The sequence below is a fragment of the Amblyraja radiata genome, chromosome 9, assembly GCF_010909765.2.
Source record: "Amblyraja radiata isolate CabotCenter1 chromosome 9, sAmbRad1.1.pri, whole genome shotgun sequence".
Classification (NCBI taxonomy): domain Eukaryota; kingdom Metazoa; phylum Chordata; class Chondrichthyes; order Rajiformes; family Rajidae; genus Amblyraja; species Amblyraja radiata.
In genome coordinates this window covers 45983531-45997794 of record NC_045964.1, presented here as the reverse complement: position 1 = coordinate 45997794, position 14264 = coordinate 45983531, and the positions used below count along the sequence as shown (strand labels likewise).

Here is a 14264-nt window from a genome sequence, read left to right as displayed (position 1 = left end):
TGCAGGTACATAGTTCATTTAAAGTGGTACCACAGGTAGATTGGATGGTCAAAATGACTTTTGGCACATTGGCCTTCATCAGTCGGAGTATTGAGTATAAAAGTTGGGAGCTATAGGGGCAGGTTGAGCAGGCTAGGATATTCCTTGGCGCCCAGGAGGCTGAGGGGTAATCTTATAGTGGTGTACAAAATCATGAGAGGAATAGATCGGGTAGACACACAGTCCTTTGCCCATAGTAGGGGGAATCGGGAACCAAAGGACATAGCTTTATGGTGAGGGGGGGGGGAATAGATTTAATAGGAAGCAGAGGGGTAAATTTTCTATAGAAAGGGTGGTGGGTGTATGGAACGCTCTGGCAGAGGAGGTAATTGAGGCAGGTACTATTGCAATGTTAAAGAAACATTTAGACAAGTACATGGATAGGATGGGTTTAGAGGGATATGGGCCAGATTCTTGCAGGTGGGCTAGGGTAGATGGGCATGTTGGATGGTGCGGGCAAGTTGGGCCGAAGGGCCTGTTTCCACGCCGTATGACTCTATGAAACTAAATTTAATCTGATGCTAACTACAGTATAAGCATACATTGTACAGCCTGCACTTTTAGCATTTGGTATGTTTGTGCAGATCCTGTATGGAATTGACTTGTGTTCAGTCTATTCTCTTGAACCTGTTGCGTGCCTATCTTTTATAGGGTTCAGGTGGAATGATCAACAGTCACAGTTTCAGTTCCAGAGCATATTTTTTCGATAATCCCAGGCGGTATGACAGTGACGATGATTTAAGTAGGAGTGGTGGCTCCAGAGGAGATCGAGGAAGGTGGGTGAGATTTAGGAGATTGAAATCTCCAAATCTTGTATCATTTGATCTGACAGTGTGGTCATTGTAACCTTTTGAGGAGCATTGCTGATGAGAGACTAGTGACTGCGATAGCTTGAAAGCATGTTATTGCGACAATCTATTACTTTATTGAAATAATCAATCTTAAGGAAACTTAATATGGAAACACTTTATCACTTTGATTGGGGTTCATATGGCCAGAGATTGCCATTGCTTTTCTATAGTATCCTCACTCCAGGTTTGCGGATTTGCTTGGTTCTGCCAAGTGGTGAATAAGTCAAGCTACAGATTGATAGAACCAGCTTGCGGCGATATGCAAAAACCATATCCCTTTCATCAGAAGACATTGACAAGAACAAAACCGTAAGCTGGTTTGAACAGGTTATTCTTTAAGGATTGTTTGATCAAAATTTGCAGTGAACTTTTTTAATCAATTGCCAAATTTGCTTCAGACATGAGTAGTAGTATAATTAAATGTAGACATAAAATGCTAGAGTAACTCAACGTGTGAGGCAACATCTATAGAGAGAAGGAATAGGTGACGTTTCGGGTCGAAACCCTTCTTCGGACCTAATTAAATCCTATCCTCTGAATGTCACGGCAGTATCTACAATGTTCGATTAAAATTCTTGTGACTGATTAGGTTTAACATTAAAGCTGCTTCTTGCTTCCTGTTACTGGCTCGTAATTAAATACTGACCTTAAGTTTAATGTATTATCCTTAAAGCAGCATCTTCATACAAATACCCAATGAGTTACAGGAAGGATGTCATTACATTGGAAAGGGTGTAGAAGACATTTGCTAGACTGTTGCCAAGGCTTGCGAATTTGAGTTGGAGTTTGGATAGGCTGTGACTTTTTAATTTGGAGCACTGAGGCATGACCTTATTGAGGTGTACAAGATCATGAGGGGCACTGAGAAACGGAACACTCGCAGTCTTTTTCCCAGGGTGTGTGATTCTAAATCCAAAGGGTATAGGCTTGGGATGAGAGGGGAAGGGTTTAAGAGGAACCTCAGGCACAGTCTGTATCTGGAATGAGTTGCCGGTAGAAGCTTTAGAAGTGAATACAATGACTTTTAAAAGACATTTGGATAGATATAAATGGATAGGAAAGGTTTGGAGGCAAATGCAGGCAAATGTGACAAGGTATGCCACCTTACGCAGCATGGACAAGGTAGGCCATAAAGCCTGTTTCCATGCTGTACAGTGCAATGACTCAGTAATAGTTTTTTTGCACAAGGTTTTGTCAAATGTTGAAGGCCAGATTGCTAACAAGACACACTTGCAGAGACTACGGTCAATTTTTAATAAAGCTCAGGCCAATTAAAACTTTTCTAAATTATGGAAAATCATATTTAATGTTGAGAAGAGAAATCCTACAAAGGAACCAAAAAGCAATGCACTTTCAGGAGTGGCACCCCATGTTGGGGTTCTAGTTGAGAGTTATCCTATTTCTACTAACAAAACCAGGAGCACGTGCAGTAATTAAAGAGCACTTGTGCATCAAGTTAATTGAATAAGAACCATTTGTGCCTGAAGAGTTTGGCTTGGATCAATGTAAATTTGGCTATTGATATGGATAGGAAAGTGGCCTTGGTCTGTGTTGGGCTGTACTTTGAGAAAAGTGAATGAAAGAAAAAGACAAACAGGTTCTTGTCATGGTTTTTTTTTTTTTTTGCCTTATTCCTCAAATGTGATCTATTGTTTATCGTTACAGTGGCATTAAGTTGAGTCGCAAAGTAAAACGCTTGATATTCCTAATATTGCCTGGAATAGATATCAAAAGGGAGTTGGGTACTGCATAGTAAGAGCCAAGTTAAGTCAGGAGTGTTTAATTGTCATATGTAAAGACAACGGAACAATGAAGTTCGTGCTGCAGCTTAACAGACCCATTAACACAATAACATATTAATGATATAATCAAAAATGAAATTAATAACTGTAATACTAGCACAAACCCTGAAGTACAAAGAGCATTGAAAGACATAATATCATGGTTGCTGTGGTCAGTGTTGTGCAGTGTTCAAGGGACTGATGGTTGCTGGAAGAAGCTAGTTTGGAGTGTTTAATGTGTGTGAGTGATTGGTGGTGGTTGGAGGGGCCGTAGGCGCAGATTGGCAGCCACGCTTCCATCAGTCTGCCCCAGGGCAGCTGTGGCTACAGAAGTAGCTTACCACCACCGAGTGTGACTGAGGAGTGAATGAATAATGCGATGTAAAGCGCCTTGAGTATTAGAAAGGCGCTATATAAATCCCATCCATTATTATTATTATTATATGTATGGGGCAAAGAAACAATGAAATTCTTACTTGCTGCAGCTTAACAGGTGCATTACCACACTATTAGAATGATAAATACATAATATTACAGTGACAAAGATATAATGATCAGGAATACATTAAATTAATAACCATAATAATAGGCAATCGTTATAATGTCATGGTAATCATTATAATATCATGCGCTGCCTGGGGAATGTCATTTTGTTACATTTGTGAGCTAGTTGTATTGATTCAAAGATGGCAGAAGAGTAGAGATTCAGACGTTTTTTTCAAATGGTAATGGCTTGCCTATTGTCTGCAGTTTAACTGAAGGGTGTTGCTGCCTTGTGCTAAAAGTCATTTCCCTCCCACAATGGTTGTGATGCATGTAACTGGCGAATGGTTGCTTCAGCCTGACACTGCTGGTATCTGTTTATCTCAGATGGTGACAAGAGATACACTGGAATGAGTAAGGCAGAGATAGCCATCTCTTGCAGTAGGATTCGTCATGACTTGCAGCCAACGCAGCGAGAGGCTCGAGAAAAGTGGGCAGTAGTAGAGAATCACAGGCTGACAGCAAAATGCTCAGACTTCCCCAGGTGGCCACAGTCCCTTGTGTGAATTCATCCTTGCTTTTGCCTTCCATAATGTTGTAGGCACATCTTCCATTTCCCAATTTATTTTTCACCTGTGACCTATATTTTAATTCCACCTCCCTGAATCTCCAGTTATCCACTGTATAGTGAAATTTGCTTCTGTTGTTCACCTTATCAAAGCGGCACGGTGGCGCAGCGGTAGAGACCCGGGTTCAATCCCGACTACAGGTGCTGTCTGTATGGAGTATGTACGTTCTCCCCATGACTGCGGGGTTTTCTCCGAGATCTTTGGTTTCCTCCCACACTCCAAAGACGTACAGGTTTGTAGGTTAATTGGTTGGGTATAAGTGTAAATTGTCCCTAGTGTGTGTAGGATTGTGTTAATGTGCGGGATCGCTGGTCAGTGCAGACTCGGTAGGTCGAAGGGCCTGTTTCCGTGCAGTATCTCTAAAACTCAAAAAAGTGCCCCCTATGCCTTCAAGCTAACCAGATTTCACACCTTTTCTATCCTTATCTCTTTATCCCCCACTTTTAGTCTTTTTATCTCTGACCCTTGTCCAACCATCTGCCAATCAACCCCCTCTCACCTGCATCCAACTATCAGTTACTAGACTTTGTCCTACCCCACCTCTCTTCCAGCTTTCCCCTTCCTTATCACAATGTCTGAAGAAGGGTCCTAACCCAAAACATTGCCTATCCATGTTCCAGAGAAACTACCTGACCAACTGCAGCATTTTGTCTTTTTTGATAATACCAGCACGCGCAATTCCTTGTGTTTTCAGAGCATTTAAGTAATGAACGTGGACAAATTTGACTATAATATTTACTTGTCTCTCCCCATGTAAGTCACTTGCCAATTAATCCCTCCTTACCTGGATACCTGCCATTTGCTGGCTCTTGCCACAAGTTTTTTTTTTCTCTCTCCGCCCCCCCCCCCATACTCCAGTCTTGAAGAAAGGTCCCAATCCGAAACATCGTCTGTGCAATCTCTCCACTGATGCTGCCTGACCTGCTGAGCTCCAGCAATTGGTGTTTTGCTCATGATTCCAGTTTCTTGTGTCTCTAGACCTATTAAATCCCAGGTTAAATACTTGGCTACAAAACTAACATGCAAAATTTAAATTATTTCAAGTTGGTGATCTTCCAGTGGATTTATTGAATGAGCTGAATTGCTTTCACTATGCAGTGGATACAAAACCAGGTGATACGAGGAAATACTGATGCTGGTTTATACAAAATAAGACCGACAATAGACAATTCAAGCCAGCACCACCATTCAATGTGATCATGGCTGATCATTCCCAATGCGTACCCCGTTCCTGCCTCCTCCCCATATCCCTTGACTCCGCTGTCTTTAAGAGCCCTATCTAGCTCTCTCTTGAAAGTATCCAGAGAACCTGCTTCCACCGCCCTCCGAGGCAGAGAATTCCACAGACTCAACTCTCTGTGAGAAAAAGTGTTTCCTCGTCTCCGTTCTAAATGGCTTGCCCCTTATTCTTAAACTGTGCTCCCTGGTTCTGGAGGGGTCAATGCTGGAGAAACTCAGAGGATCAGGCAGCATCCATGGGGGACATGGATTGGTGATGTTTTGGGTCAGGGCCCTTCTTCAGACTAATCAGAACGTAAATAGAAAGCTGCTGTTTGCTGCAGTTTGTTTCCTATGTACATGCACATGCACATTTTCAGCTATCATGCTACACTCTAATTATATTCCCAAAGATTAAAAGCAAGAAAAATGAATGGGCTAATTGGTGCCACAACCTGAATCGTCACCACACGTGTACAAGAGACAATTTTTCTTTGCTTAAAATTATGCCCTTTTCTGAAGATCTTACACGATGAACAAAATAGCTCAAACAAATTATTTGGGAAAGTGAATTGTAGGAGATTGGGTGGGAGTGGAACGTAATGTTTGCTCAATGTTCCAACAGTCCATTAATGACTACTCCCTCTCTACACCCTCTGGTAATTTTGTGATAAGACACAAGTTTTACTGTATTTAATTTTGACAAACTCCTCAGATTCAACATGTTTAACGACTTGTATGAGAACTTCCATTTCAATTTTCCTCTGAGAGATTTTTGACTTTAAAAATGAAATTTAAATCATGATTTGACCCTCATCCAACTAACGTATTTCACCACCTCAACTCATGGGTATCAAAGTTATCAATTGAATTTGTCAAATATACTGCCCCTGATTCAACCATTTAAACATGGTGAAGATACTTGGCAAAACACAATGCTGGAGGAACTCTGGTCAGGCAGCACCTGTGGAGGGAATGGAAATGTGGCATTTTGGGTCAGGACCCTTCAGATTGATGCATTAGGGGAAAGAAAGCTAGAAAAGAAAAGTCATGGTGTAGCAAAAAGTCATGGTGGCAATGGGTGAATGGAGGTAAGGATTTGAGTTGATTTGGCAGGTAGTTGGAGCAAGTAATAAAGGCTAGAAATGCAAAGGAGACAAAGGGATGTCTGATAGGAGAGAAGATGAGGAGTGAAACATCAAATAGGGACACCTCAAAGAGGGATATGGGTGGAAACAGAAAGAGGGGAATAAAAGGAGATTGAGGATGGGAGATGAGTGTACAGAAGAGGGGAAGGGAGCAGAATGACTGGGAGATGGGAGAAATGTGTGTGCATCAGCATGGAGGTTGAAACTTGAAATTGGAGAATTCAATGTTCCTATCATTGGATTCCGAGCCGTGAAGGGAAGATGCTCAAAGGGACAGCTAATCGAGACCCTTCTTCAGACTGGTTAGATGCTCAGCAATTTGAGGCAATGCGCTCCTTTGTATGAGTGTGGCTGGCTGACCTTTCTTTATCCTATTTCATTCTATTGATTTTCTGGTGCGGATGATGCATTCAGTTGCTCACATAACCGTGTGCTCTATTAAATTGGTGAGATTTCCTGATGCCTATTGCAAAAACACGGTGACGGAAGAAACTTATCTGCCAGCTGATTAAGGTGCTGGGCTGATGGAATGGCAGCTGAGCTCTAGGCTTCCCCAATGTGACACCTCAACACAACTCATCACAAGCTTCCCTCAAGCCCACCTGGACTTGGTTGCCCATTTGTCAACCCCAGCAAAACTGCCTAGAGCCAAAGCAAGAATCTAAAATAAACTTCTAACATGGTGATCTGAAGAATGGTCCAATTCTTCACCGGTAATCCTTCAATTGTGAGAGTTTTGTAAATGAATGCTAAGATGGGTCAAAGGTGCTGCGGAACATTTTTGACAAGGTTGAAAATTAATTGCTGACTCCAGGAACATTAACATCAAAGAGAAGGTTATTTGCATTCTAAAGGGCCTGGCCCACTTGGGCGTCATTTGCACGTCACGCAGAAGATTTTGTGAATCCCAAAATCTTGGGGAGCCGCGCACAAACGCGCGCCGCTGCCTACACCGCCATGCGTGCATCACGTGTGCGTCGTGAAGCGTAAATAACATGCAAATGACGCCCAAGTGGGACAGGCTCTTTACAATCTGGTTGTATGGATGGAGGAATGGGGAGTATCCATACAAACTAGTCTGGCATAAAGAGACATAGACAAAGTGAATGTTCAATCTTTTTTCCCCCAGGGTAAAAGATTTAAAAAAACTAGAGGCGTAGTGTGAGAGGAGAGATTTAAGAGGGACCTCTGGCAAACTTTTCACTCAGAGGGCAGTCCTTATCTGGAATTAGCTGCCAGAGGAAGCAATGGAAGTGGATACAATTAAAGACAATTGAACAGATTTTTGGAGAGGAAGAGTTTAGAGGCAAAGGCCAATGCAGGCAAATTGGACCAGCCTGCATGCTAACTTGGTTGGTACGGACAAGATGGGTTGTTAGGCCTGTTTCCATGTTGTTAAAGCTATGACAAAGTATATTTATCTCGACTAACAGAAACCCAACTGAACGGAAATTTCATTTTTATACTAGAAAATATTTCACCCCACCAGCCCTCACAAAGTCCACACAGTGATTCCTTTCAGCAGGACTATCAGTGGAGATTCAATTTCCTTCAGTGCCTTGGGCAAGGGGGGAGTAGGTAGCTACCAATTAGTCTGCTCACTGCCTGCTTGATCAGACCTGCCTAATGTTTTCGTAACCAAAGTGTCAACTCTTGGATAGGATGCCACAAGAACATAACAATTTCATAGCCCCTGTTTTCCCCCTCCGACTCACTTCTAACTCTCCTCCCACTCGGGCTAGAGCCAATCACTGCTTTTTCCTGCTTCTCTTTGTTGCTGTTTCTTCAAAATCCACGGAAGCTCTGAGTTCAATTAGTAAATTGGTCAATTAGTAAGTTTGCAGAGAACACCAGGGTTGCTGGAGTTAAGGGTGCAGGCCAGCTTCAGAAATGACAAATGGATTTTAATCTGAGCAAGATGTATTTCATTTTGGATGTTGAATGTAAGAAGAAAATATACAATTGATGTTAAGACCCTTAATTTATTTTGTGAGCCCAATCTGAAGTGGTGTTTGAAACTTGAGCTCTCCATCATTGATGTCCAAATAACATTGTGGTCTAATGCACAGTCTTCACCCATCGCCTCTTGACCAACACAAGACACAGCAGGGATACATGGTTTAACCTTGTGAATTCCCTGCATGAACTTATGAGGTTGCCGGTGGTCAAAGTTGCTGGAGGTTTTCCACAGGATCGAAGAGAGTGAAGTTTCTCTTTCTTCCTCCTTCCCCCACCATCACCTCCCAAGTAAAAATGTTTTGGGAGAAACACGTACTTGTTGCAACAACAAGGAGGTGCTTGGAACAAGTTGCCAGTCTGCCTGCCAGGTTAACTCGGGGGGGGGGGGGGGAAGAGGGGATCAAAAATGTTACCATCTAAAATTGTTTTCATTTACTTAGACTAAAAATCCCTTTTCTTTTTCTTTCCTGTGTTTTGTTTTTAAAGCATCCTGTCCACAACACCACAAGGTCCTGGTTGGTATGGAACAATCCATAGGAATAGCAATTACAATGTAGTTTCCCATTTGCTGAACGGACCTCCAACAGCTACAGCACCACTACTCTTCGCATATGGCAACATCCAAAACAATCATCACCACAACTATTATTCAACGCCACAAAACTGTTACTCGACACCCCAGAACTAGTGGTAATCTGCAATTGCAGTTTTGTGGAAATGTTTACACGTCAGTTTGCATTAGGACTGACCTCTTATCTCAATGTGAAAGAATTGTTGACAACATTCAGTATCAGGCACTGAAAGAAAGAAAGAAAAGGCATCTTTTGAAACTTCAGAACTGCGTCAGTGACTGTCAGAAGCATTAAACAAAAATGTCCGGCACCATTACAGCTTGCTTTGACTGTAGTAGGTTGGACTACATATTGCACTTTTTAACCTGCACTTGTAATCTAAACAGAATTTTGGAATGATATCATCATGCCATTATCAATATACTATATTCTTTGTTGAGAGAACATTTTATGTGATTAATCTGGGCCAGGCAGAGGCAATTATTTTCAAATTGAGTTGCTCATTATCAAATTTGTGTTTTAATGAATGCTTAAAGCGAGAGTTGATTTCCAAACCTGCCATTTTAAGATAACCAAAAGAGGCGGTTTTAAATGCACTAATGCTGTAATGCATATATGTACGATATTCTTCTTGCCATTTTCATTTTGTCTTGTATCCTTCTGGTCACGACAATACAATATTGATAGGTATTTTGTTATTACCAATGTATGCATTTAATGTGTTTTGCTTGAGTAACTAACTAAAAAGTTGAATGTAATGTATGATTATAATATTTTACTATTTAGCAATTTGAAATCTTACGTCGTGGACTATAGCTATCTTTGACAAATATACCTGACAGATGTCAATGTATTAATATTACCATCTATTCCCATAGCCTAAAGTTGTTAGTACTATCTTATGAAACTATTTTGATATAGTAGAGCTGCATGTTTATTTTGGTGAAGTAAAATCTCATTACCAATGTACTCATTTGGTTATCTGGGGTTTCTTTGTTCTTGGGGGCTGGTTTCTTCAAACAAGGATGAAATGGTTTTCTGGATTGTCTGTGATGTGATTTCAAACATGTAATGTGTACATCAGCATGTTTTGTACCCACTTGACCTTTCTGAGAAACAACCAGATATTTAACTACACTACACAACTATTGTAGGGCACAAATTTAAAAAGGACTATGAACATATCAGGTACAACCTTTATTCGAAACGTTTGCACATTTTTGTTTTGTTAGTTAAAATTGTGCAGGTTTAAATTTCAGTAAAGAATGTAAAATGATTGGTTATTAAAAATGGTAGGTTTTGAATGTGCTGTTTTTTGTATGTTGTCATTGTTAGAAGCTACATGTCTGTCACGGGTCTTTAACAGAATACTTCAGTAACAATAAATATCTATTGAACGGCCTTTTAAATCCTCACTTGTGCAATGTCAAAATTATTGACCACTATCTCACCTGTTTTAAATGAAGCTTTGCCGCTGGAGATTGTAATTTCTAATGTTAGCTGAATTAATCATTCGCGAGCCAAACATTCCCTAGCCAAACAGTTGTGGCTGTGTATGCATCTGTTCAGGATTGGACTTTTATAGGTAAAGTCACTTAAAATGGCCAACAGTTTTTTGTTCCGATTTTTACATTAAATATGATTGTGGCAGTTTGGTCTCAATCAGATTATACCCGGTTAGCTGTCATTTTTAATTTGTGGTGCCTCAAGAGAGCTATATGATATTTTTGTGGTTTGGAGGAGGGCAGCAGAGTGGAATTGTGGCAAAAAGTTCAGGAATAGCTTCAGTTTTGTCATTTTTGCTTCTGTGTTGGCCCTACGGTGCTGTAGTCTAGACACTATTTTAAATGTGTGCCCTATGGTACCGTGTGAATTTTAATCATGGATGGATGGGTATATGCATTCATCAATGCATATGAATGTGTGATAAAGAGGCTTCTTGTTGTGGGGAAAGTACTAGTTTCTGAATCGCTTTAAGTATTGTCATCCCGATTTTTAGATAGCTTGCTTAAACCATATGGGAGCATCTTAACAACGGATGGTCCCCTGAAGAACCTCTGTTCACAATGAGATGTTCTGTTTCTTCAGATGCTTCTTTAGTTGTTTTGTGACCAAAATCTGTTCTTGGGAGATGCGAGAGTGTTCAAGAGAAAAGAGAGGCAGGGAATTATAATTGAGGATTATCATGTTATTGATGTTATTAATGCTTTGTCTACATGCCCATGGGAAAATGACAGGATTGGTCAAGGAAGACTGCTTTAAAAGATTTGTATCATGCCCTTCAGTAAAAATCTAACCCATTCAGTGATTAATTTTTTTAATGCATGTTATTACTGATGTACAGCTGCCATTTATATCTTGCAGATAATGTTTCTCGATCTTAAAGCTCTGCAGAATTTAAACCTGCTGCATAAATGAGTCAAGATTGATGATGTAAAAATACGGTTTCTTTGGAAACTTTGATCCCATGTGAGGATTCAAATGCTAAGGCTAAAATTGGAATTGTTATGAATGAAATTTCACATCTTGTGCAAAAATGTTAATTTGTTTAGACCTGAACATTTTGCATTACTCCTACTAATTTGTACAGTCTTTCCATGTTGTGTTCTTAATGAACCAAGACCTCATTCTAATTGTATTCCCCATCCAGTCCTTGAGTGAATTATCTAACCGGCAATCCATCAGAGGATCAAATACTTATCACATGAAGTGATCTTCCGTGGACCAGGATCTGGACAAATTCATGTTACCCAACTTGGCTTGATTTGTGATTTGTAAGTGATCTGCTTAGTTGAAGCTCTGACTATATGATGTGAGCCATTCTGTCTTGAAGGATATATTCTATTTAAGACCATGTAGCAAGGTAAAACACTCCAAATGGAACCTAATGCACTGTGCTTTTATCTTTATTTTTGAATGTACCATAAGTTACCATTTCAATATAGAACAATGCATTATTTTTCCTTGTTGAAAATATTTGTAAATTTATTTTCTTTCATATTTTCAGTGACTTTTCTGTTCGTAACATTTGAAATTGAATTGGTCATTAAGCTTTAAATGTGATCGTCAGACCTACAAAGTTTGTCAGTGTTGAACTCTTGATGTTGTACCGTTAATAATCTGACTATAAAATTACCACTTCTGTTAACTATAAAGCTATTCAAGGCTTTATTTTATTGTGGCCAATGAATGTAGTGGACTGACTATTTAAAAATTGTAACAAACACTACCATATTTAAATAAATGTTTTATGGCATTCGTAAAGAGATGCTGATGTTTGCTTAAGTTTTACTAACTTCAAGATAATTTGTCTTCGACAACACAGGGACAGGCCCTCTGGCCCATGATGTCTGTGCCAAACATGAAGCCAAGTTAAAACTAATCTCCTGCCTCCATGAGATCCATATACCTCCATTTGCTACATATCCACATGCTTATTCAAAAACCTCTTAAATGCAATCTGTCTCCACCACCACCCCCAGCAGTGCATTCCAGGCACCTGTCACTTTCTTTAATAAACTTGTCCTGCATATGTCCTTTAAACCTTGTCCCTCAGGTTTTACACAGGTTGGTGGTTATACAGAACAAACTTCTGGAGGATGTAGTTGAAACAACATTTAAAAGACGTGTGGGCAGGTACATGGATCAGAAAGGTTTAGATATGGGTCAAATGTGCTTAGATGGGACTAGCTTTGATTGGGGCATCTTGGTTAGCATGGAAGAGTTGGGTCAAAGGGCCTGTATATGAGATGTAATACATTTCTGTTGCAGACAAATATAAATTGACCTGCAGATTTTTTTTTTTTTTTTAAAGAGCAACTACTGCACATAATACATTTTTAATGCTTCAATAGATCAAATCAATCTGATCTCTGGTGATAAAAAAAAAAAGGCCATTCAGCCTGTCCTGTCCATTGGCTCTATCTAAAAATACATCTACCAATACTTGACCAATGTAGGCATGTAAATGAGTCCATGGTTAACCTGCACCCCCATAAAGACTGCTCTTACAAATGCTCCTACAAATGCATTCCAGATTTTAATCGCTCATTAATCTAAGAACAAATTCACATCCCTTGCATTGAAGTGTTATGTTTCTGATACCATAACTATAGTTAAACTGGGTTTTGGAAGTTTTCCTACACCAAATTGAAAAACTGCATTAGATTTGCATGTTTTTTAAAAAGTTGAAGTGTAACTTGTATATCAGATTATGTAAATAAATATGGAGTCACGAGAGACTACAGATGCTGGAATCTCAAGCAAAAGAAAGTGCTAGAGGAACTTGGGTAAGGCAGTATCTGTCCAAGATGACAATTCTGGGCAGATGACAATTCAGGTTGGGACCCTTCTGACACAAATAAGGATCAGTTATTAGTTTAGTGAGCAATTACTTAATTCTACTTTGTTTTCAGAACAGATTAATGCCTTTGGTGCATTTTTGCAAAACTATTTAATTTAGCTGATGTTAAACTTTCCACAGTGAAACTTTGACAAACGTACCACAGTTTCCACAATGTTAGCGAATTAAACTTTAGTTTAATTAAAATCAGAATACTTAAACAATTCTTTTTTTTCTTTGGTAGTTGTGTTTCTATAAGTGAACTAGACTAAGTGGCCATGTTCACATGGGAGGGCTGGTCCCCCAACGCAATATTTCACCTCTCCACCAATTCCAATATTGGTGGCCAGTGAGGGGAGGGGGGGCTTGCTGGAGCGCTAGTATGGGTGTTGTGGGCTGAAGGAACTGGTTTCCAGAGGGCTAAAATGGACATTGTGGGCCAAATGGATTCTTGGGGTGGCAGCTCAGTCACTCAAGCCTGATGTGCTGGCAGCTCACTCACGGCTGGTGGGCTGGCAGTTGACTCACGGCTATTCCTTGAAATTCCATTTCAAGCAGGGTGCAAGGCCTCCAAATTCAAATGAAGTTTCCTACCATTTCAAGCAGGGTGCAAGGCCACCGAATTCAGGTGCCGTTTCCTACCACTTCAAGCAGGGTGCAAGGCCACCAAACTCGTGTGCAGTTTCATGCCACTTCAAGCAGGGTGCAAGGCCACCAAACTCGTGTGCAGTTTCATGCCACCAAGCAGGGTCCAAGGCCACCAAATGCAAGTGCAGTTTCATACCATTTTAAGCAGGGTGAAACCACCATAAAACCACACACAACACCACATAAACACCACACTCACAGTTCAGTAGACATTCAGTGTATACAGTTGATTCACAGGTCAGACAGTCGTGACCTCTCCCTCCCCCATCTTGCAGAGACTGAGCCACACCCATACGTCTGGGTTTTATAATTCCTCCCCCTCCCACTGGAAGAGGCGTAGCCTTCATGGCGTGATTGACAGGAGAGAGATTCTTAACATTTTTTAAACACGAATAACACTTTTATTTTTCATTGATGGGAAGAATCCTCTGCACCTGATGAGCGGAGGGGGACTGCGTAAGATGGCCAAAAATCACAGCTGTAAGTGGTAGCGTTTTATCTAAAATCAATATACAGTGCAAACAGGAAGTTGTCAAGTTTAGACTTTTAATCATTTGCCGTTTCAAACCAACCACCACCAACCATTTGCTGTGC

The 14264-nt window shown here is 40.4% G+C and overlaps 1 protein-coding gene across 2 annotated transcripts in view; it reads left to right on the top strand.

Annotated features, from left to right (window-relative positions):
• The window catches only part of gpr137c (G protein-coupled receptor 137C), a 32763-nt gene extending 20813 nt beyond the window's left edge, over positions 1 to 11950 (top strand). Inside the window, exons 6-7 of one of the 2 annotated variants that reach the window (XM_033027283.1) lie at positions 691 to 815; positions 11331 to 11950. In XM_033027283.1, the coding sequence (XP_032883174.1) occupies positions 691 to 815; positions 11331 to 11337 (132 nt within the window). In that variant the 3' untranslated portion in view covers positions 11338 to 11950. Of the gene's footprint in view, positions 1 to 690; positions 816 to 8594 lie in introns of both variants that reach the window. The other variant, XM_033027282.1, reaches the window with a different exon arrangement.
• The last annotated feature ends 2314 nt before the right edge of the window (positions 11951 to 14264 follow it).